At 32.6% G+C, this 25,516-nt stretch overlaps 1 protein-coding gene across 1 annotated transcript in view; it reads right to left on the bottom strand.

The window, feature by feature from the left end:
* Positions 1-25,140, bottom strand: part of LOC119838293 — a 43,943-nt gene extending 18,803 nt beyond the window's left edge. Inside the window, exons 1-8 of the mRNA XM_038364160.1 lie at positions 24,850-25,140; positions 7,850-8,010; positions 5,758-5,949; positions 4,606-5,203; positions 3,406-3,596; positions 2,491-2,580; positions 1,041-1,470; positions 812-960 (exon numbers count right to left, since the gene is read on the bottom strand). Coding sequence (XP_038220088.1) covers positions 812-960; positions 1,041-1,470; positions 2,491-2,580; positions 3,406-3,596; positions 4,606-5,203; positions 5,758-5,949; positions 7,850-7,990 — 1,791 coding nt within the window. The 5' untranslated portion in view covers positions 7,991-8,010; positions 24,850-25,140. The remainder of the gene's footprint in view (positions 1-811; positions 961-1,040; positions 1,471-2,490; positions 2,581-3,405; positions 3,597-4,605; positions 5,204-5,757; positions 5,950-7,849; positions 8,011-24,849) is intronic.
* Between the last annotated feature and the right edge of the window lie 376 nt (positions 25,141-25,516).

Here is a 25,516-nt window from a genome sequence, read left to right as displayed (position 1 = left end):
AACTCCCCAATTTATACTACTGAAGCTTCCGTACCCTATTAATAGTAATAAATTTCCTAAAAAAACGGATTATATGTATCAAACTATATATTATATCATAATATATTTACATTTATATGTCTTAGTATTGCTTTTGAATTACCTCTGGGGAGCGTGCGTCAATTTTGAAAGACATAGAAATATTTATAATTCTCAAATCCATCCAATTTATCTATACAAACTATAGCGAGTGCGATTTACTGTATATTTCTAATTATATTTAAAGCACTCGCAATCAATCTTTAATTTGGTTAAAAAAAAAACATTTATAAACGTAAAGAATATAAGTCCCTATTTTTTTCAAATCAAATTGTTCAATTCACATAACAACAGAACAACCTGAATATGTTAAGGTCTTCATTTTAAAAACAAGCAAACCATGCGAAATCGGCAAATATTATATAGTTTCACTTTAAGTTAAATTATCACTTCACTACCTAACTTTGGCTATGCCATCTAAGGGACTGTAAATCAGTTACCAGTTACTAGATAAGGCGTAAAGAAAGCACCTAATGGTTAAAATATCTATAAAGCGAACTCAAAATTTAAGAGAATTGTACTCGAAGAACGGAAAAATTAATTTGTGTCAATTTTACCTATATGTGTAATATCAAATATTATTTATATCATTCAGATCACAGTTGCGGCGTTTAAATCACATTCTTATTTAATTACAATATATTGTCCTCCATTTTGTTTTCCAACTTTCACTAGTCTTCTCACCGTTATACATTGACTAAAATATTTGCACACTATGATAATCTAATACTCATTGATGTGGACTCTCCTCTTCCGTGTCTACCGGGCTCGGCGATAAGAACTTCCTCGCGTACTTCGGATAGTGAGTCTTTTCGTGCGCCTTCAGTATCGTAGACCGCGAAAACGTTTTGCCGCAAAGAACGCACCGGAACGGGCGTTCTCCTAAAATAAACATCAACAATAGAGACATCCACACGTCTATGCGATACACGTAAACACACACAAGTAAAACTGCCACCAACCTGTGTGAACTCGACAGTGATCCTTCATATGATGCCTTAATTTAAACGCCTTGCCACAAAATTCACATTTGAACGGTCGATCGCCGGTGTGCACCGGGAGATGCGCTATGAGCGATGACACGTCCGGAAAACTCTTCCCACAGAATTTGCACAACACAACGTTTCCAGGTTCCACCGGGCCGATGTCCAGGTCGATCGGCGACTCCTCCGTGGGCATGCTCAAATAAGTGGGTTCACTAAACTGTCCTATCATCGGTAAGCCGAGAGGCCGGCCCATAATAGCGTCTCGATATTTCAACGTATCGAGCGTGTGCGTCGTCAATATATGCCGGGTCAGTTTGCTCTGGTGTGGGAACGCCGCGCCGCAATGTATGCACGGGTAAGCCCTCTCTCCCTCGTCAATTCTCCCCCTACCGGGCCCTTCATACTCCTGCAACCACAAAAAGAACATCAACTTCTTTTCTCTTGTTTCGATCTGCATGGACCAAAATATGTGCAATATCTCTACCACTACATTCTAAATCGAGATGCAGTCTCTTTATTTTATTTCACTATCTAAATAAGAAGTTGACGCTCATTTTTGCCCAAAAATGTGCAGGAGTGAACCCGGGAGCCGGCTACGCGTAATGCCTTGTTGTATAGCAACGCGCTCGCGTACGGTATGCATCGGATTCGCAAGAAACGATATGCAATTATATGGCCAAATTTAAATAATAAAAAAATTGCCCAAAATATACATATCAAACATAATGAATGGATATAAAAAAAAATGATGGCCAACAAAATGAAGGTCAACTTCTTGACAGCAAGGCATAATACTCGATGTTAAATAGCGCAGCACAGTAACAAGCATGCAATAAATATCAAACCAGCGTCCAGAAAACTATTCAATGTTGTTTGCAATACTCCATAATAGATTAAGTAGGATCTATGGTTACTACTGACTAGCCACAACTTTGTAAGCAGCGGTTAAATAGCATATCAACCATAGACAAAACATAACCATAGTACAACAAGGAGCTTTTAGCATTTTGTTTGGTATATAAAAAAAAATCTTATTACAAACTTAGCTGGAGAAATGACAATTATAACACATATAACTAATACACAAATGGACTTTGGGCCTTGAATACATGCATAGATCTTCTTTGTACAATGTCAAAACTATGCTTCAAAAAAGAAAGTAAAGACAACATGCCTTGGCTTTCTTTACGATGTTATATACAGAGTGGGAAGGTATGAAATCACAAATTAGTAAGGACAGAAAAAGCCAATAGCTTACTGAAAAATCTATATACATGTTCCACTACAACAATTAATATCATTAGATACATGACCATCACAATATATTATTTGAATTGAAATGATGCAGTATACCAATGATGGCTGAATTAAGAGAGAGAGATGATGGCTTTGTATCTAAGAATCTTAAAACATTTACTGCACATACCGATTCATGTTGCAGTCGATATTCTGAAGATGATTCTCCGCCACCCTTATCTTCATTGTTTCTGTCCCAGTCTGTTTCTTTCTTTAATGACTGAAAAATAATAGTTTGCTTAATACAATGACCTTCTTTGTTAAACTTGAAAATAGTAAATCATAAGAACCTATTTATGATGCTACCAGATTGTATATAAAATTCTCATGTCACAGTTTTCGTTGCCATACTCCTCCAAAACGGCTTGACCGATTTTGATGAAATTTTTTGTGCTTATCCGGTATCTATGAGAATCGGCCAACATCTATTTTTCATACCTCTAAATGATCAGCGTAAGGCAGAACAGCGTTTAGTGCAGCTAGTATTTCTATAAGTAATTTAATTGATTGCTTTTTTTCTTTATCATTTTATATATTTCTTATATATTATAAAAAACTTATATATTTTGTTATGCAACAATTATCTTCACACTTCTTAAAATTTGTATATTTTATATTATTAAAATGAATATAAAACTTAATAACAGAGTTTATTTATTTATTACCATAATTATATTAACAATTTATTGCCTCTGATTCTAGACATGTTATTAAGTGAAAAGTACTATATTGAACTAATCATACAGATATTCTATTTTATGTGTTTGTGTTTTTATCTGTAAAATAGTTGAGAATCAAGTTAGCTTTATAGATAAAACATTTACTGAATATACTATGTGCTAATATGAAATATTTAATTTAATAAAACAATTTATTGCTTTTTTTGTATTCAGACTTAAGTTTAAATCAAAAATTATGAAATAAAGGTATCAAACTTTGATTTGAAGTGGTTAAGCTGAAAATAATAATAATAATAATAAAGGATGTTTCTACGAATAATACTCATAAACAATTATAACATTTACTTAAATGGAAAGTTTGTTACCAATGGTACTTGTTGAACTGGAGGTAATCCAGACGGTCCTGCAATTGGTTCGTTTCTGGGACTCGGCAAAGAGGGATGCGAGTGAATCGGCAACCCTGGATGTGGCAATGCGTTCAGCACACTCAGTCTTTGTTCCACTGGAGAATACCGCGACCCGAGGCCGCTGTGGCTATTTATCGTCATATTGATGCCTGCAAAAACACATTTCAAAGTCAGTAATAGAAATAATGTTCGTCGAAACTAGCAAAACAAAAAATTTAGTCTGTACCTTAACATTGGTAAGCCATTTAGCTTTGTTTTTTACTTTAGGCCACATTACTACATATACGCTAAAACTGTTTGTGACGCAATATTTAATTATGGCTGCAATCATTTTGGAATAGTGCATCTTTACATTTAAATAAAATACTAAATTATGCAAAAGACAAGTGACAACTGACAAGTAAATCAAAATACATATTGGGCTTTGGGAACGCAACAGCTGTCATGTTGACATTTTCATTTTGTAATGATAGATAAAACAATATTATATTAATTCTGCAGAGTAAAAATATAGTAGGTATGTAAAAACTTGAAATGAATTTTCTACCCTGTATGTAATTATATATTCAAAAAACTTTATTTGTAACTTGATTAAGTATATAAAATGTTTTGTTTATTTGTTCCTTTCATTTTTTATGCACACATGAATTCTAATGTATGACTACGGTTTTTGTTAATTACGTATGTATTGGAACTTATAGAAGAAACTACCGAAATAAGCAATTAGAAATAATGTATCAAATTCATCACATTTGGTAATTTATATCGTCACTTATAAATTAATTTATTATATATTATTACTTTAATATTATACTAGTATTATTATATATTGGTAAAATAAAATCGGAAAGTCTCAATCTGGGTTCTAGGATAAACAAATGAGTAAAACAGGAGTAAACCAAACGCTGATAATTGCGCAAAGTATTAATAAATTAACATTTATTTAAATAGGTTAATTATTCCTATTAGAAACAAAAGCTGCACTTTATGAAAAGTTAAAATACTTTGTACCTACGAAACATATAAACCCAGTAGCTGTATAATTTCGTTATGTACCTAATATTTGTGGAGCCTTGAATTTTAAAAATAATCTCGTATCGATTTGTTATTTTGTTATTTAAATGCTAATGGATCGTTTGCAATAAGTGATTATCTCACCAATATTATCATTAGCACCATTAGATCTAATGGACACTGTGTCGTCTTCAGGCGACAGAGGCCGCATAGGTTCATCAGGTGGTTCATCTTTTGGTATAGGAGGATGCGTTGGAGTAGAAGTCTCTATCGACGGTTCTGGCCGAAACCTTCGCACTGAAAGCAAAGGTGATATTCTCGGCGGCGAAGTTTCAGGTACCTCCCGGGTGTCACGTAGATCTCTGAGATCCCTCAGGTCCCTAGGCTCCCTGGTGTCTCGCAATTCTCTATGGTCTCGCGCATCCCTAAGTTCGCGGGGTTCTCTTTCTCGTATTAATTCGCGCGGTTCTCTTAATTCACGGTCCCTATCCCTCGATTCCCGTATATCCCTTGAATCGCGCGCATCTCTGATGTTTTCTCTTATGTCTTTGTTCTCCCTTTCTCTGTTCTCTTTAATGTCATGCCTCTCTTCCTTATCTCGAGATTCTCTCTCGTGTATTCTGTCTATAGGTTCTGCGGATTCACTTGAGTTTTGGGCTTGACACTCCTCCATCGGTTCAGAAACATTCCTTGTGTCAACGCCTGCCGCACTTAATGTAGTCATCTCAGCTAATCCTTTCACCTATAAAGGAAACACGAGATTATAGGAGTGAAGTCTTCCAAACATATTCGTATGTTGTTTTTGTTATACCTCAACACAACTTAGATTTTAAATTAGATGCACCCTAAGAAATGTATTACATTCTTTTTTCATCCCTTTAACTAGCTGCTGCGATCTGCCCCACCTTTATCCGTGTCACATACATAGCCCATGACACTCAGTGAAAATGCAGCTTTCTAATCCTATCCTACTAATATTATAAATGCGAAAGTTTGTAGGGATGTGTGTGTCTTTGTTGCTCTTTCACACAAAAACTACAGAACGGATTGCAATGAAATTTGGTACGTAGACAGCTGGACATCTGTAATAACATATAGGCAACTTTTTATTCCGATATTCCTAGGGGATATGGACTTACGCGGGTGAAACAGGGCACAGCTAGTGGTGCAATAATTGAAATCGATCCAGTTGCTTTTGAGTGAATATTATTCAAAAAACATACAAAACAAGTTTCCTCGTCATAATATTTGTTTAGTTTTACAGAAAATATATGAAACACAATATTAAAAATGAACCTGAAGGCTCTCAGCAGTCTTAAGGAGAGCGGGAAGCTGGCAATATTGGACGTTGACCTCGCCCTTATACATGAAGTCGACTAGTGTTCGGAGCTCCTCCAAGCCTACGTCCTTCAGGATCACTATGGGGTGGCGCGAAGGGTGGTCCACGAACAGCGATCGGAAGTATGACGAACACGCAGAAAGTACTACCTGGAATGTTTAAATGTAATGTCCTTTTCATTTTGTTTCTTATTCAAAACTATCAACTCTTAGATTTCCTAAGTAACTAAACAAACAGTAAAGAAGAAAAAATACACTTCATATGAAATTACTAAAAAAAATATTTATATACATTATCGTGAATTATTTCTTCATCCCCTTGCAAGTTTACTAAACTGCCTAAGATAACTGCCTTATTTTTTTTGAAATAAAATACAATTTTAGTTGATTCTAATATTGTTCTATCACATGATTAATGCACATACAAAAGACTAACAGAATAAAAATACTAACCTTTGCTTTGGGATCTATAGAATATATCTATTGCAAAACAATAATCACTCTTTTTGAAACACATTTCGTATAAAAAAAGGGTCGGGTTACTCTTTTATAATTTTATGTACATATATTATTAATGACATTTGAAACAACAACAAACACAATTAATGATAGTCCAAGAAAATGGGTAGGGTAAATGCGAATTTGAGATTAAAACTTGAATTTTTGATATAATTTACTTTGAGGAATCTAAAAACGAACTGTGCAAGTTTTTTTTAAATTCACCCCCGAGAAGGGGTGAAAAAAAATAAATAAAGTCGTTTTTTTGAAATTTTGGCGAAACCGTAAGTGTTAGAAAAAAAAGTTTTAAATAAAATTTGTAGAGCGTAAAATTTTACACAAAAATGTTTCTATGACTTTTTTTCCTAAAATTGAAATTAACTGAGATAGGGTAGTTAGAAGGTAGGGGATGATAACTGCAACTTTAAAAAATCATAACTTATTGAAAAATTGATAAAACTCATATATTTTTTTTATTAAATTACTTATATAATTATAAACTTTGATCCTAGAGAAAAAAAAATTTTTTTTCAATTGTTTATAACAAAATTATAACAATTTGAAATTTAATATTAATTTTTTTTCAAATTAAGTCACTTTTTTAAAGTTGCAGTTATCATCCCCTACCTTCTAACTACCCTATCTCAGTTAATTTCAATTTTAGGAAAAAAAGTCATAGAAACATTTTTGTGTAAAATTTTACGCTCTACAAATTTTATTTAAAACTTTTTTTTCTAACACTTACGGTTTCGCCAAAATTTCAAAAAAACGACTTTATTTATTTTTTTTCACCCCTTCTCGGGGGTGAATTTAAAAAAAACTTGCACAGTTCGTTTTTAGATTCCTCAAAGTAAATTATATCAAAAATTCAAGTTTTAATCTCAAATTCGCATTTACCCTACCCATTTTCTTGGACTATGACAATTCAGAAACTGCCGTATACGGTACGGTATTGAATTCAGTACCTAAACTAGAACAATAGAATCTGGAAAAAGTACACTGTGTTCCTATTCATAATATTACCTGTCTCTGTACGAAATCTTATACAGATCCCATCAGGTGTTTTCTGAATTCGAAACAAACTTTAGCGTTTAAAAGGTATAAATAAAGTAGGGTAGATAATAAATCGGATTAAAGATATAAAACAATCATTAAAGATTTATCACAACGTTCGAAGCACCGTCTGGTCTAACTCTAAATCATGACATAACATTTTTTATCATCAAACTGCTGCGCTGACCAACGCACCTTCGTCAGCTCTCAAAAGGAATATTTGTTTTTTGACCATTTTTGCAATCTTTACATCGATGCTTTATTTAACGATTGTAAACCTTATACAACTTCGATATCCAACCTACACAAAAAACCCAATTTGATAGTTCCTGGAATCAACATCTTTGGCTAAAAGCACTCAGGGTCCAGGGATCACGTACATATGCAACGGTGAAACAATTTTGGTAATCGAGTTGTTCCTGAGACGAACGATATTATTAATATAGATGTACCTATATGACGATGATGAGATGACGCGGCTTACATAAAGGTAACTAACCTTATGAGCCCGTATTGAGGCACCCTCGGAGCACGCGAGTGTGACGTCGACCAAGCTCTCGTCTTGCAGCAACTGGCTGAAAACTCCCAGCAGGTTGCTCTGATGATTGTTCCACCTCAGGCAATAGTGCTCACTTCCCATGTCTGAGCTAGCTCCCGCCGCTGAAATGTTTATATTTACATTTTAAAAATTATTTTGGTTTGTAAAGGATAATGGATTACTAAACTTCGGCATCGCCCGCGTGGTTAAAGGAAATTAACAGTAAGTGGCTTATCATTCATTATCATTTAATACTAGCTGCGCCACGCGGTTTTACCCGCGTAAGTCCGTATCCCGTATGAATCATCATCATCCCATATATGTTCCCACTGCTGGGACACAGGCCTCCTATGAGGGTTCAGGCCATAATCCACCACGCTGGCCAAGTGCGGATTGGCAGATGTCACATGTCGTCGAACTTTTGATTCTTGGACATGCCGGTTTCCTCACGATGTTTTTCTTCACCGTTTTAAGTAGTAGTGATGTTATCCACATGTGCAGATAAATTGAAAAATCAATTTATTTCCTGCACGCTCGCCCCGGTCTCGAACCCCGACTTATCGATTTTGAAGTCCGAGGTTCTCACCACTGAGCCACCACTGCTTTTTTTGCCAAAGAGACACGAACAAATACTTTCGGCATTATAATATTAGTAAAAAATTTCTGTGTCGTGTGGATTTGGCTTAAATCAAAATACACAAACAAAAAATATTTCTACCGAATATTGTAAGTAATATTCGTTGTGTTAGCTAGAATTTCGAGCATATTTCGACACTTGTGAATTGGAACAGTAGCCATACTGTACAGCGCTGCCATCGCGATTTAAACACGACAAGGTGATGAATATTATCCAATCGATAAGACTACCTATATCCTCTAAACCTCATTTAGGTATGGAAATACGTCGTTACATAGCAAATATCTATTAAACCTTCGTTAAAATAGCATAGATTTGATTATCCTTAGATTCTGTAAGTGCTATGCAATTTTTTTACGACTTAACCTGTCAGACCCTTTTATAATAGTGCCAACTCAATATACCAAATAGTTATATGGACTATAGTCCACAGATTATTAAACACTCACTACGTAACCTTTATTATAATCGTGGACTCAAGTATAGGAATATTTAAAACGCAACTTTATATGAAAATGAAATAAACACGTTAAGTCCTTAAGCCATCAAACGCATTTCAAAATGTTGTTGTAATTAAAATCCTATCGCCATAAATTGCAGCGAATACTGTATTCAATTCTTATCAGCGCAGGCCTATTTCCTGCTCGAGTAAAGACTTGGATTGATAATAATCAAGTACCGGGTAACGCCGTATGAAATATTTATTTTTCATTTGCTTTAATGTAAAGTAATATCATCAGCTCTAGCCAAAAATGTGGTTTAATTTAAGTTTTATAATATAGAATGTAGAATCTTCACATTAAATAATAATTCATTGTTATATTGAATGTAATTAATGCAGGTAGTAATAAGTATTACAACTCCTATCTTATCAGCTGCCGATCGCATATCACCACCTACCTATACTTTATAATTGTATATCTTAAAGCAGTACGTATAATTTGTTCTCAACAGCTTGCACTCACAGAACACAAGCAAAATTCATTATTTTATGCCATTGCCGTTTCGCGCCTCCATGCGAGAAGATAAATATAGTCACGAGTAGGAATACCTACTATTTAAATGTGTGCGAACACGCGTGCGGCCGCGAAGCAGTCAAGATCAAGGGCGCTCGATTGCGCAAGAGTTGGCTGTCGCACCGCACTGCAACCCGGTGTGATGTCATCGGGCGTCTGCCTCCCCCCACTCCTCATCTATCATTCTTGTTTCAGAAAGGCCGCGAACACGGAACGATCTATTTTTATTTTTATGCACGAAACGCGGCTATTTGGCCTTATGTAACAGTGTATATGACCAAATTATGCATGTTAGAATGCAAAAAAAATATTTTGTAATAAGGTACGTTTAAAAACATAAAATCAATTTTAAATAAATTTTGCTTAGATACTCCGGAATATTATTTAGATGTGCTTTTTTATCAGAGCTCCAATAATTAATTAAAAATTGGTACAGGTAGGCATTCGCAAAATTTACAAAATGCTTAAAAAACATATTGCCTTAGTGATAATGGAATTAACTCGAGCACGTGTGAGAACGATTTAGGGAAGTTGCCATTTATTACCATGTAGTATGTAGCTACATCTGCATGTTTTATTCTATTATATTTTAATTGAAGGAAGGTGGGACTATAGTGCTCGTATGTTGTATATTTAAATTTATTTCAAATGGAAATTTCCTAAGTGATGGCCGATCAATTTTTTATGTATATACTAGCTGCACCCGGCAAACGCTGTTCTGCCTTACTCTGATCATTTAGAGGTATGAAAAATAGATGTTAGCCGATTCTCAAACATACCCGATATGCACACAAAATTTCATAAGAATCGGTCAAGCCGTTTCGGAGGAGTATGGCAACGAAAACTGTGACACGAGAATTTTATATATTAGATAATTGTGTATTAAGGAAATCCCCTCCATGGTTTATAAATATTTTACATCTATTATATTATTTAACTAAAAAAAAAACGTTTCCTGTTCGACGTTTTGAGTTATTCCATTGCCGATTTTTATTTGTGTCAGGACAGGTTCTATTCTATATTCATGTACTTTGTAAGTAAATACCTGAAGGCATGTTAACTATACAATTCTTTAAAATAAAAAATAGCAAATAAATTTAGTATAATTCGTATGTAGACTATAAAAAACGTTATTGCTGTGCAAAAAATTATCATGATTTTTTTCTTACAAGTGTGTTAAGATGTCAATACATATCCAAAATTCGTGAAAGCGTTTTCAAAATTTGATAATCGACTATTGCAGACGTTAATAGTTACGTCATCAGTTAAACAACACTAGGAAATATAGACAGCCGCTGGTCAGAGGACAATAGCGATTACTAAGGAACATGGTTACTAAACTGGTTGATGTGTCTATATGACCTTCGTCGCACAATAGTCAAGCTAACGTGCATTACGTATGTAAGGGTGTGGACATATCGGCATCTATTACATACACCTAAAACGGTGAATTAGAAATAAATTCGGATTTGTCAAATTATAAAGATATCGCGCTGTAAAATTTATTCTCCTGCATTGCATATACGCCTACTGAATCTCAAGATTACAAGTTGTATGTTTATCTGATAAGTTGAAAAATTGTTGCCAACTTGGTATAATGCAGCGTCCTGTGCAATAAAACCGTCTTAAATCAATACAAGACTGTAGTATTTGAAAATAAATATCACTAAAATTCGTTTTAAAAACTGCAACGTTTTTCGCGACTAAATTAGTTTCTATATAACGAAATAATGTTTTACCTTTTCCAAAACAGAGTTTCGTTTCGCTCGTCTATTGTAGCGCTGCCTTAAAACTTCGTAGATGATTGCAGTTTGCATGTAGCCGTATCGCACTATACTAATAGTGGTATAAGGGTACATCCACATGACATTCATTTTTTGCTACGCTACAAGGCCATAGATGCGGTGAATATTCGTGATTTAAATTAATATAGGATGCATCGGACTGTGAGTGGATTCTTTATTATTGTTTTATAAACCTTGAGACAGCGATAACATATTTTTTATATTATGCTTTGTATAGAATTGCGTATTAGAAATGTATTAATTGTTTCTTTCTAATTAAATTGTTGTTGATTTTTCATTCCGTACAGAATTTCATGCTTATAATAACGGGTGATACAATTATTCCCATCTTTGCCATATTTTTCGTACTGTGACTAATTTCCTCAAATATTATCGACTTGCTAGCTTGCGAAATGACTGATAATTATGATCCGACCGACTTATTACCAATGCTATGTTTTATTTTGTTTATTTTTATTTATTTAATATGGTCATCCAACACCTGTTACACTATAACTTATACGTAGGATACATAGATTTAACAAATAAAAATAAATATGACATATTACAATTATAATATAACACAACATGTAAATTTGCGTCAAGTTACAAGTTTTCAACATTATAATGTATACATGAGATAGACTTCTCATTTTCAGCTGTCGTTTTCAGTGGGCATTATACACTAACGTATGGACATCGCCTAACTCTACACGCGTAATGCCGTGCGCGCTGCGTGGGGATCAAGGTCGCGAGAAATAACACACACCGTTCACATATACATATATAAAGGATATATGTTACTCTATATCTTTGAACAGTTGCCCACCGAATGGAGTATCTACGTAACGCGTCGGCTGGACATCCGGTTGCGCCCAAAAAGTTCGCAGTTGTTTATTTTATGTTGTTTTTTAGATTATATGTTACACTTATGAGTGTTGATTTAATGCTGTATAGAATGGTTTTATAAGCGTTCAGAAGTGAAAAAGAGATATTTATTGGAGAGAACATACTGTATTTAGTGAAAAGTAGACTGAAAAGTTATAGAAAAACACCAATATATAACAAATAGTATGTTAAATTCGACTAAACGACATCGCATTTTGTTTGCATACGAGTTCATTGTAAATACATTATTTCGTTTATAAATTTTTACATGATGTTTAAAGTTTTCATTGAATTGTTATTATTTTTTTCTTATCATGAGTTGAAAACTATTAAAAGTAAGCTATAAAACTTCATCATTATCAGTTAGCAATTATTTACAAAGAAAGAATAGGAGTTTAATGCTATCTGAAAATAATCCTACGAGTCTCTTCTAGTTCCTACTAATATTATAAATGAGCAAGCACCTATCTCCATCTGTCCCTTCGTCACACCTAAAGTATTGAACTAGTTTGGATTAAATATGGTATAAAGATAGTTTGTGATCCGAGGAAGGAAATGGATTGTTTTTATTGCAGAATCCACACGCCTACGGGATCTGTACGGTAATCCCGGAAAACTATGCATTTTTTCATTTGACTACGCGGGTGAAAAACTATTGATGTAATAAATGCTTATCTCATAAAAACATCTATATTCCTTTCTTCGTCTTGTTCACTAATATTTCCCAGTTTCACTGGGCGATAAGGTAAACGTTAGTTTACAGTTCTAAGATTCATGTGTCAAGTCTATTAACTAGAAGAACGGTATTAATACATAATCCTACTAATATTATAAATGCGAAAGTTTGTAAGGATGTGTGTGTGTTTATTGCTCCTTCACGCAAAAACTACTAAACCGATTGCAATAATTTTTGGTACGTAAACAGCTGGACAACTGGAATAACATATAGGCAACTTTTTATCCCGATATTCCTACGGGATACGGTCTTGCGCGGGTGAAACCGCGGGACGCAGTCAGTTATTTATATTATGCCGAATAACATTTATCACTACTGCACCTACGTAAATTATACGAAAGTATTATTGATGCTGTATTCGTTAGAGGCCTCCAATTTCCATAATTGTTAGTTCTTCAACTCTTGTTCTAGTTGTGAGTTGTTTTCACAAAGAAATGGAATAAAGGTAATTTTGTTTTTAATATGTCATATTGTCTACTTTACATGAACTACTAAAATTGACGTGTATCTCCTCTGTCTCTCTCTATCTCTCTTCTCTTTCTTTCTGGTTAATAACGTCTATATATTAATAAAAATAGGAACAATCTTTAACATACTTTTAATTAATCACTAAACTAAAGGTAAAAGGTATTTGTGAAAACGGAACGAATATTAGCACTAAATCAGATATATATAAATGACAAACAGACTTTATGCGCTTATTATACTCCACTACATTTCGTTTCTAAATTCAGAAGCACTTTAGAATAAGAAGCCTCTGAGCACACTGCCCTAAATTTAGATACTGAATCTGGTAATGCGCATTTTTAGTAGTTAAGAAACAATGGTTTTATGGTAAATTCGAGATAGTTTAACACAGGTATTAATTTTGTGACATTGTTTATTGAAAACTCAAAATACTATCACACGAGAAAGTATAAATGAAAAGAAAGATTGATCGTAACCTGTTTGCAATTGCAGTTAATTCGCATTTAAAATTAAGTTTTTTATTATCCCAACCACTGCTGACAAAAATTATGTCTTAAAATAATAAGTAACTTATAAAACTATAAGTATTTTAGGTTTTATGTAACTCAATGCGATAACACCTCTCTAAATGCGTTTCTAATTAGACTCCTAAATTATTCAGTCATACAGAAACCATCAATTTCTGAATTTAGGAACTTGTGACGACTGAATTAAGACAAATTTATTTGTAGTAAGCGCATTGCACCCAAGTACAATTCAGACAGCTTTAATCAGTTGGACTTAAAAAATAGATATACTAACATACTGATAGGTGTTTTAAATACATTATATTAACAAATAACACTTGACTATAAACAACTTACAATTTACAATTGAAAATGACAATGTGTATGCGTATTTACTGAATTTAAATAGTTTAAAATTTTATAAATATAAAATGTAGATTATGTACCTAGGCATAATAGATTCACGCATGTAGCGAGGATTGTAGACATGTAATTATTACACAATGTAATATAATGTTAGTATGGTTTTATTTCTATTGGAAAAATGTTAAACTAGTTGTGTCATGAAATACTATAAAAAATACAATGTCTGTTATTTTAATTACAAAATTGTTCGTGCACCACGAGTATGATTATATATGTTTGAGTTATATAATAGCCAAAACATTTTAGGCTTAAAGATATTGCTTAATAGTATTTTATATACAGTGATGTTGGTAAGATATATTTATGTTGGTAGATTTTTTGTAAAATTTATATATGAAAGTTGGGATTTTCATATTTATGATGCAGTCGGTTGGCAGATAGATTAAAGTATTCTAGGTTTTTTTCATATTAAGTACATGTTTCTAAATCTAAACGGATGTCTCAATGACTAGAGAAACTGTAAACATTGTTATTTAATATACCTTTTCATTTTATTCTGATTTTTGATATCACATTGGGCAACCGAGCTGGTGGCCCACCGCCCATGAACATAACTAAAGCGCACTAAAAATTTACAGTGTCTCCCAATGGAATTAATTGAAAAAACGGTTGGAAATAATTCAGACATCTATAAGTAGGATATTGGTTCAGTTTTGAATATTTTCCCGTTATGTAGCAGCCTTAATTCTCTGATCATACTTCGCGCAATTATAATTTATAATTAATTAGATGAACAATATAAAACTTAATGTGACTTATTAATAAAAAGACAGATTACAGTAAGAGCAGTCAAGAATTATTTTTTAAGTTTGAATAAAAACCTCTTTTACAAAAGTAAATCACTACCTACTTCTTTTGTCGACTACTCGGTGGCTGGTTTTTATCGATCAAAAATTTTACGTTTTTTCGTTCAAGTCAAACAGGATAACATTCGCACTTACTCCCAAAACTTTTTTGTGCGTAGTTTTTAACTTCATTAAAAAAATCTTTTTATAATTATACTGCCGTTTAAGACTTTTAATGGGAACTAGAAATGTCAGTAATGAACTCGATACTTACTCATTACAATAAGTAATAGGTATAGTAGTTAAAGACAGTAATAATATTATGAGTAATGTCGTAATGCAACGCGCGGGCGAAGCATACGTTGCGCCTACGCTCAATTTTTCGCACGATATAGCCTATCACTCGCTGACATCGGCATCGTCTCAATAAATTCACTATTATTGTTCAGAAAACCATATCATAAAGTTGGGCGTGACAACTTGAAATGCTCGATTTATGCACGTTACTTAAATAAATGGGCTTATAAAATTGATTATCTTACATTATCCGGATCACGTCAATAAATTGACGTCAATAACTATTATTATTTCAAATAATACGACTATTCAAATAGTACGTACAGGACTAATTATATAAATAAATATAAAACCGCGCGGGGCTGGTTACAGTATTTGTATATCTAGAATGAACCGATTTTTACTCTTATATTTATCTTCATTCCAACGTCTACATTCACCTATATTCTAAAAATATCTAAATATTATATATTATTATCATATCTTTGTACAAATAATTAAGTAGATAAATTAAAATATATTTAAAAAATAGATGAAGGAACACAATAACCGTACACTGACATATCCAATACAATCGTCTAATCAAATATAAATCAAATATTCCATTTAATGTCGGGCATTGCCTCTTTTGCAGACCAATAACAGCCTCATGGGTATTTCCTAAACGCGAAGCAACAAAAAGTTAAATTACAAAGATGAGGTTGATGTCCCAGATCTTTAAATAATAGATCTTCAGTATTAACGTCACTATGCTGTTGTTTTTATTTCTACTGCTTACTACGTCACAAAATGTTAATTTATGTTTAGTGAGTGGTTATGATCGTCACAAGACCCATGGGATATATAAATACAGATAGGTGGCTAGAAGCATATGAACGCATAGGTCTAAACTAACTATCGAGAACAACTTACAATTCATAAATATACGCAGTCAGACTATTATTCGCTCTGGTACATGTTAGAAGAATAAACATATTTAATTACTTTTATCGTAGTTTGTGATATGAATACCATAAATAAAAAAAAAAACGTATTACGGGCTTTCAAGCCCGTCTTCACTAGAAATTTTGACAGTGACTTTTTGTTAGAGAACTTCAATTATCTTAGATACTATTTGATATAGAAAGTTTTGTATGATGTTCGTTACACATTGCCTACTCGCGTGGCTAACTAAAATCGTAATTTTATCGTTTTCGATTATTTTTCTGCTTTCTTTACATCTAAAATAAGGCCAGGTTATATATAATACTAATTGTTTATATGATATAAATAATTATTAGCACATAAATGTTTGTTAAGTTCGGTAATTAATTCATCATCATTGATACTATAAATAAAAATTTCATCAAATTGCATTGAAATAAAACATAGTATTAAAAAAATACGAGTTACGCATACTAATACCAGCGTGGCATCGCGGATTTTTTTTTACAAAACTCATAAGAATCGTTCATTATTTTTATCCAGTTAACAAAAAATATTTCGTTAGCTAGTTATAGCACACACAGACATTGCAAAAACAAATCGCAAGGTCACTAAGACCCAGACGGTTTCTCGTTTTTCCTGTATTATTTTTTAGATTTAATTATCTTAAATCTTTAAATGCACCACGTTGTGTGTAACATACTCAAAGTTTGTTTATTTAACGCTAAGCTTACGTTAAATATCATAGAATTGAATTGTAAGCTGAAAATATTAATTTCACGTGACGTTGTGTCGTTGTGAGAACAAGTAATTAGTAGATAGGTACTTATATCGTTACTAGAAACCTAGACCGTGAACATGAGTATTGAACTTAGTCAAGGGGAAGTACCTAATATAGTTGCGAACCATTAAACATTCGTATTATAGTTTTTATACGTAGTTATTATAGAATTAATGATCTAAAACGACACAAAGCATTGAATATATTTGAAACTAAAGTTTTTTTTTATTTATTTTTGTTAATTCATGTTATCGTAGCATTTTTTAATTAAAAACATATTTTATGCGATTATAATAATAGATTCCAATTTCTTTTATTCCATTGTATTTTTTCCTATCGACTTGACTGCAATGTATACGTACATGTATGTTTTATATTTTTATGAAATCACAAAATAGGTTTAAAAATGGATTAAATTTTAATCGCTGCAATAAGAATCGCTAAATTAATATGTCAATTATCAAAGAAACATGTGAAATAAATTTTGTCAGGACTACAAGGAAAGGGACAAACCTTGATAAGACATCAACGGGCTTATCTCTTTATATCGTTTTCCTCTCCTTAACTAAATACTGGTATACTATTTTATTAAGGAATATTGAATCTGTGGGGTCCATATAAACAATGGACAGATATACGGATATGTTGCCATTACACACAAAAGATCCAGATATAGATATAGAAGTTTGAATTTTGTTGTTTTATCTTTATGTAATATATTTTACGAAAAAAACATTTTTCCAAGGCAAAATAAAAAAATATCCAAGTATTACTGTTAATGTGGATAAAGTCAGACGACGAAAAAACTGTATACGTTACAAAAAAGAAAATAGTAAATTATGCACATCATATCTTCAAATTGTGGAAATTAAGCTGTTAATATATAATTTATTGTTCAACCTATTACATACTTTACATATAAAATAAATTAAAGTGTATGAAAATTGATTAAAAATAATGAGTTTAGATGCTTCATGCACTCGATATGGGATAAATATTGGCAGCGAACAGTCACGCATATGTTTTTTAATTGGATCCGAGCTCGCTGATTTTTCGCTCTATACGAATGTTTTCAGATTTAAAAATACATACTCCAGTAAAAACATATTAGAAAAACCCGTACGGTTCCTGCAATGCCATATTGAATTCAAGTTTTTTGAAACAAAGGCACCATTGCCTATCCGACAATATGCACACATCGAATGTTCAAAACAATTTATCTTCGAAATAGATAATTGGTTTATCACATTTTTATGAATACGCTAATTAAGTCTCAACTATTATGCATATGCTCAAGGGTAAAGTCTGCGTCCGGACATATGCTCTTGCGACTATTCGTGTGTGCGTAGTACGTAGACGTTATGACCTAGGTGCCTATTGTAAGCTAAGTGTTCGTGTGTTGATATTTACGTGTGTGTGCGTAGCAGCCGCCGACGACTGACTTTTTCGATTGCAGATAGTTGCTATGCCCAAAATATAGACGCGGCTGAATTTCGTGTCAATGTTAAGTATTTTGCGCCGTATCTATCGGGATAGCTATGGAATTTATATCGAAACGAATGTTTTATAGAAGTATTTTTTTCATTTGGAAGTAGCAATGTTTAACCAAAACCTATTAAATCATATTTAAAATGATTAAAATAGTAATAATAACTTTGACTTTCACGAATTCTTAAAGTTTTTTTTTGTGTAATGCGATGCTTCTGTACAAAAAAACTTCCGCGAAATACAAGTTCCTATATATGCAAAAATTAAGCAAATTAAAAAACACTATACAGAATTAAGGATAATTTGTAAAAAATATTCTGTATTATATAACTCTTTACAGACCCTTCTGAAATATGAATACATTTTTCTATACCTACTTAATTTACAAACAAATTTTGTAAAAATATAGCATATTTTAAGAAATTCAAACATAGCATACATTACTTTATATAATCAGTTATTTAATTACCAGAATAAACAAAGGCCACAGAAGTGTCGATGACAATAAATATAATATTCTTTACAAAGTCGCCAGTGATCAATTATTCGTCTAAATAATTCAGATGCACGTAGTTCTATATTAATCTAATACTGATAACTACATATTACATTTAATTAAGCAAACGTTAATTGCATAGGTTTTAAAAGTCGTTAATAAGTCACAACAATATTCTATTAGCTCTGGAATTAATACAAACGTGTTTACTAAAATTATACTATCATATTCCGTGGGACAGGAAAGGTGTGAATCAAAACAAATCACATGATATTGTTATCAACCGACTAGCTCTATGTTAAGGTTATTATAATTTAATGAATGATTTATATATATCACCGTAAGATTACAAATAATGTTAGTTTATCTACCCGCCCCGGTTGCACAGGGGTCCAGTAATGCACGAACTATACATATAAGCCTTTTTCTTGAATCACTCTATCTATTAAAAATCTCATGAAAATCAGTTGCATAATTTTAAAGATCTAAACATATAGATACACAAGAGCGGCGACTTAATTTTATACCATATAGAGATGATAATTTTAGATAAAGATTCTACATTAGAAATTATTAATGTAAAAATTAAATAATAATATATAAGTAGAGTAGAATCAAAAAACGAACGACCAATCGGGAACGGTTCACAATTCTACGAGTAATCAAAATTAGATAGATTGAAAAGTTTGCGTTTCGTATGTACACACTTTGATAGTTTACAGGATAGATAAATAGAAAAATAGTACGCTCAATTGCAAATGGTACGGATAATTCGAAAATTTTTGAACATTTATATTTTTAGTTTACATTATTGTTATATTTTTGCCTCCACCCAGTATAAGCAATAAAAAAGTGTCTATCTTTTTTTGGATTTTTAATAGCACTAGAACTACGGAATACCTGATTATTATTACTTATGGATCGGAAATGAACGTAATATTTCAATAAAGTGGGTTTGAGTTTGAATATTTAGAAATAACATCGAGACGTCGTTGATGAAAGGGGCGATTGTAAACCATGTTTTGCGAGCTAAAAAGAACTAGCATAGACTATTTGCTTCAATTAATGATAATTATGCTAAGACTACCTAGCATGCGACTTGTCCATTTAAATTTTAAACCTTGTCAGATACCGATAGTTAAGAAGCAATGAAATATTAAATAAAAACAATAACAAGACGAAAAGAATTTTGATGCATAGAAATTATATCGATTTTAAAATGCAAATTACAAAACTCAAAAGATCAGATCAAGACATTTTCCTATATTGTTATGGCTCACATAAGATCAAGCGATAAAAATACACTCTGTTATTCATTAGTTCGGTTGGTTGTTTATTTTCTGACTATAAAGGCACCTGTACTTCATTGAAATAAGTTTATTTACAACATTAATACGATGCACGTGGTATGTGTTTTTTACGCATGTCATTCAAATTATAATGAATTCTTTCCTTTTAGTAGTAAAACAAACATTCAGTTATGTAATATACAACATCCCTGCTAATATAAATACGAAAATAACTATTTATTTATTTATTTATAATTATAATAAGAACGGTTTTACACCAATAACATTTATTAACTTTTGTCTGTCGTCTTCACGCCTAAACCACTGAAACGATTTATATGGAACTTGGTAGGTACATAAAGGACATAGGGCAGTTATTATCCCGGAAATCCGTAATAGTTATCTATCTCTATCCATTATTACTTTGTTACTTTTGGATCACATTGATTTTGCGCCACAGATTAATGAAATTTGAATTTTCAAATAGACATGGTTTTTGTTTTACCGCCACTTCATTAATGTTCCGTCATAAAACAGTTCTTACTAAAGATAAAACATTGTGATAGAAGGAATAAAAATATTTATTTTTATTGTTTGTTTGTATAATATGTTATTTTGTTAGGCTGTTAATATAAAAATTGTAATGTCGATAGCGGATATTATTTAACATTGCCTTACATTAAAAAAAAGTTAACTAATTTCCACCCGTTGCTTTGTACCCGGTCCATTTTTTATGTAATTAGTATTAAATCAGACCATATAAACACAAAGTTTGAGCAAAATCGTAGAAGGAGAATGTCTTACAAAGAATTTAATCTGTGTGTAATTTACTTACATATATATTTACTTGGTACCGCCACGTCGTTAGAGCCAACTGTACTGACAGCGTCTGGTAGAAAAATCAATAAAATGCACTGATGCAATTCTAAAATATACAAATATAAAGAGCCCTTTTAATTCATAGTATCGTCGAGCAAAAAAAATATAATTTCCTTTTAAAATCACACTTCAATCCGATGTTTAAATTAATATCAGAACGCGCTGTAAAATAAATTACATTCAGTGAATTATTTTTAAGTTACATATTCGTTGTAATGCTGATTATAATTAATAATCAATATCATACTGAACATATTTCCTTGTAATTGGTAATTATTATGATCTTTACATACATGTACATATATTTTAATATCTACTTAAAAACCAAGCCGCATGGTATTTACAATAAGTTGATAGATTAAAAATAAAACTGCTTAAATTCCGTTTTTAGTTAAATTCGACGCAAAATATTTTATCTCACATACTTACTAATATAGCTATGAAATATTTATAAATCAACTTCGAAATAAAATTTAAGATTCAGATTATAACTTTAAATTGCATTTTTAAATAGAATCTTGTGTTTTATGCTTCTATTATTTTACATGAAAATACAATTAAAAAATAAGTTAAGATGTCGTTTCACGAAAAGCTTTGAGAATCAAATTTTTCTGCATTATTTTCTAGAAATATTTAATCACAACATTATTTTCAATATTTTGCTGCATTTTCAACTATTATTAATTTCAATGTTCACAAAGCTATTTCATTAGTTCTGAAATACTGTATATTGATACCATAGTATTTTCTCCCTATTGAAGAGCGGCCAAAACAGCGAATCTCCATGGAAACTATAAGTAGAGTAGAAAGTATATGATATTGCACATGTACCAACTCTCAATAAGACGGTAACAGCAATATAATAGAAAAAGTTAAATAATTATTGTATTTTTTGTCTATAAAACGGCACCACTTGACCACGATCTTGCCTGGTGGTAAGCTGAGATGTGGTCTAAGATGGAACGCACTTCCCTAGAACTAACATGGAGTTATATTAGTATACCATATCAAGCCACTACTACAATAAGCCACTAATACCATAAGTTGTGTCAGTATAAGACATTAAGCCACTACTAGCTTTAATTAAATATCGAAAGAACACACTTATTACCCAAAGATAGTTAAACACACTTACTATAGATTGGTATGACTTCAAAAACTATAGAAGTTGTATTTCATATGAATCTCCTGCACATTATATCATAATCAAACTAATTATATAAGTAAAAACAAGTGATATTCGTAAGAAATAATTGCTGTCAATCTTTCGTTAAAATCTAGCCTTCGGCAAGCTTTATTAGGATTTTATAAACGAATACTATACACCTAACAATTAATATTACATCAAAATAAAACAATAACTTTCATTGAACGAACGATCAAGCTGAGCAAATAATGAAATCGAATAGTAATTATGATATGTTAAGAGTTTTGTGCTAATCTAAAGGTTTCCATGAAAATTTCTATAGTATCTACCTAGTACATTACCTATTTTTGTATAAATGAATCCATGGAAATACTGAGTATTGCTCATGATAATTTTAATTTTAGAAAAACTATCAACATAAACATATAAAACGCTTAATCGTAGGAGTCTAAAATATATAAAAGCATAAATAAAAAACCTATCCAGTCATTTCGGGTGTTGTCAGATAGGTTTCACTGTGATAACCTTGGGACTGAGGTTATTAGGATATTCACATTTATTTTATAATCTTTCAAATCTAAAGACGTTTTGCAAGAATGTAGATGCTTTTTAGGTAATAGTTATTTAAAAATAAAATGTTAGTTTTACCAAATATGCTTGTTGTGTTTGTTTGTTTGTATCTCAGAAACAACTGGATTGATTTGAAAAACTCTTTCACCATTGAATATGGACGTGATCTTTGAGTGTAAACGGTTAAATGGATTTATAATAAGTACGTGCGAAATAAATTAAAGTTAAACATTTTGCTCGTTATAGACTTACTAGCACGGGGAATTGAATAAAAAGCTGTTGCATTGTCTAAATAAGACACTGATATTTTTTGAATAGGTCATATGCGTATGCTAAAACGTAAAAACGGGAAATTAACTCAATCGCTCAAAAGCCATTAAATTATTTCTATGACCATGTCTGTCATACAAATTCAAATTATCGCAAACTTACCTACTTGAATTGAAATGAAACGTCGACAGTCCAATTTGCACTAATACAGAACAATATTTGCCAACCAAAACCATATCAAATGAAAGGGTTGTCATTATACCAACATTAATTGATGCTTATAAAAGATTTCACGTCTACATCTCAATAATTCATATAACATTTTGATTATGATGTGAGGTAGGTCAGGCTTGTGTATAAAAATAACTGTTATCATATTAACGTATGCAGCACTATCTATCGCACGGTTACCTGTGGAGAAATTTTGGCTGATAACGCAAAAATCTATATTATACCTACATATTTTAATAACAATACAAAGTAAGATTTATATAAGTCATATACAACTCATGTAACATAGTTATTATCTAAATTTAATTGAACCAACTAATGGTATGGCAAAAAATAAATTATAAATAGTTAGCATATACATTAAACAATAATAAGCATACTCTGATTCATTTTCATGAAAAATTCTGTGGTTAAATTAAATAAATTTCGATGTATAAAAGAATTTTGTAGAATACGGCATATAAGAACAAAGCTGATCGTTTTAAAGCTTGCTATTAGACCACGGTAAAAGCAAATGTAAGATTAACATGTAAAAGAAAACACATAATTATGCAGGTTACCTGAAATTCGAGAGGAATGAAAAAAGTACAGGGAGTTTTTGTGTCAATAAATAAGATAAATTTAAAAGGAAACCATAAAATCATGCATTGATATTTTTATCTAATTGAAACATGATAAGCTACTTATCAATATTATCGTTATCAATGCAATTGTTTAATGCTTTTGACTTTTTCTATAAATAATAAGAGACTAACATTTTTAGGTTTTGGTAAGTGAGTAACTGTGTTTATAAAACAATTGTCTCTATGCCTTAGTCTTGATGCTTTGTGTATAGTACCTTACATAAGTATTTTAACCGCCAATAAGATAAATCTATCTCGTTTTAGAATATACTAAGTAATAATGCCCCCTGATATATGCAAAATCGTAATATATATTTTCACTCCATAAAACAAAAAAAATCGCAAGTTTTAGTTGTTATATTGCGTAAATGTAAAACTGATATATAATGAGACTATTTGAAGAAATAAAATAAAAAGATTACAAAGGCATAAACCTCATAAATAATTGAATTTCAATTCTATTGCTACTGTATTTCGATGTCTAATACAAATATATTTAAACTTCCTTCTATAGTGCGATGTTCTAAATAGTAGCAAAATGTATAAAAACAGAATGGAACTCTACGGTTTTCCGTATGAGTCATCAGTGGTTTCCCTCGTGTTTCGGACCTACCTAGTGAAACGACGGGACGGGGTGCGCGTACGGCTGAAGGGATTGCGCTGGGCGCTCAGGAAGACTTCGGGCGGCGCACAACACTCACATTCAAATATTCATCTAACCTTGATGCGAATCGCCGCACTCCGGGTTCCATCCGACGATGGTCGTCGATACAGACGGGTTGAAGGGCTCGCTTCAGGTGTAACAGTGAAAACGGCACTGGGTTTTATGCGATTGGTTTTTAGGCGCGGGCGTCGGGCCGGACGGCAGGCGCAGCGGCGCGCCGCCACCGGCGGTGTTTACGCGAGGCTGCGGCGCGGTGGCCGCGCTACATGTCACAGTGCGGCGAGCGCGCTCTTCGCGCCTTGGTCACCGACTCACAGTGGCGTCGCCGTCCTACTGTCTGCCCGACGACGGCCGGGACGGCGGCGCGCGTTGCACCGCCCCGCTGCACTCCGCCTGCCCCCCTGCCGCGCGCCTCCTCGGCCCCCTCCTCTCGCCGCACTCCACCCGTCCCGCCCCGAAGAATTTTCCGCATCGGGCGGGAAAAATCGATTGTGCAGCGAGCCCCGAATAATTTCGGCAAGACGCACGGCGCCCTTGCGTCCTCACCGTTGCGTTGCTTGCGACCGCGACTGAGCGGTCAAGCGCAGCGCGCTCGCGACTTGTCGTCGCTGCCTTCGCCGCTCTTCTCACTTCCCTCAACTATTTGATAACAATGCGCTTATATCAAAAGAATTATCAGTTTGAACAAATACATATCTGTACGTAAATTAAGGAAAGACAAGT

This window comes from Zerene cesonia, unplaced genomic scaffold, assembly GCF_012273895.1.
Source record: "Zerene cesonia ecotype Mississippi unplaced genomic scaffold, Zerene_cesonia_1.1 Zces_u002, whole genome shotgun sequence".
Lineage (NCBI taxonomy): Eukaryota > Metazoa > Arthropoda > Insecta > Lepidoptera > Pieridae > Zerene > Zerene cesonia.
The sequence above is the reverse complement of the archived record's forward strand: the minus strand, read 5'-3'. Positions and strand labels throughout refer to the sequence as shown.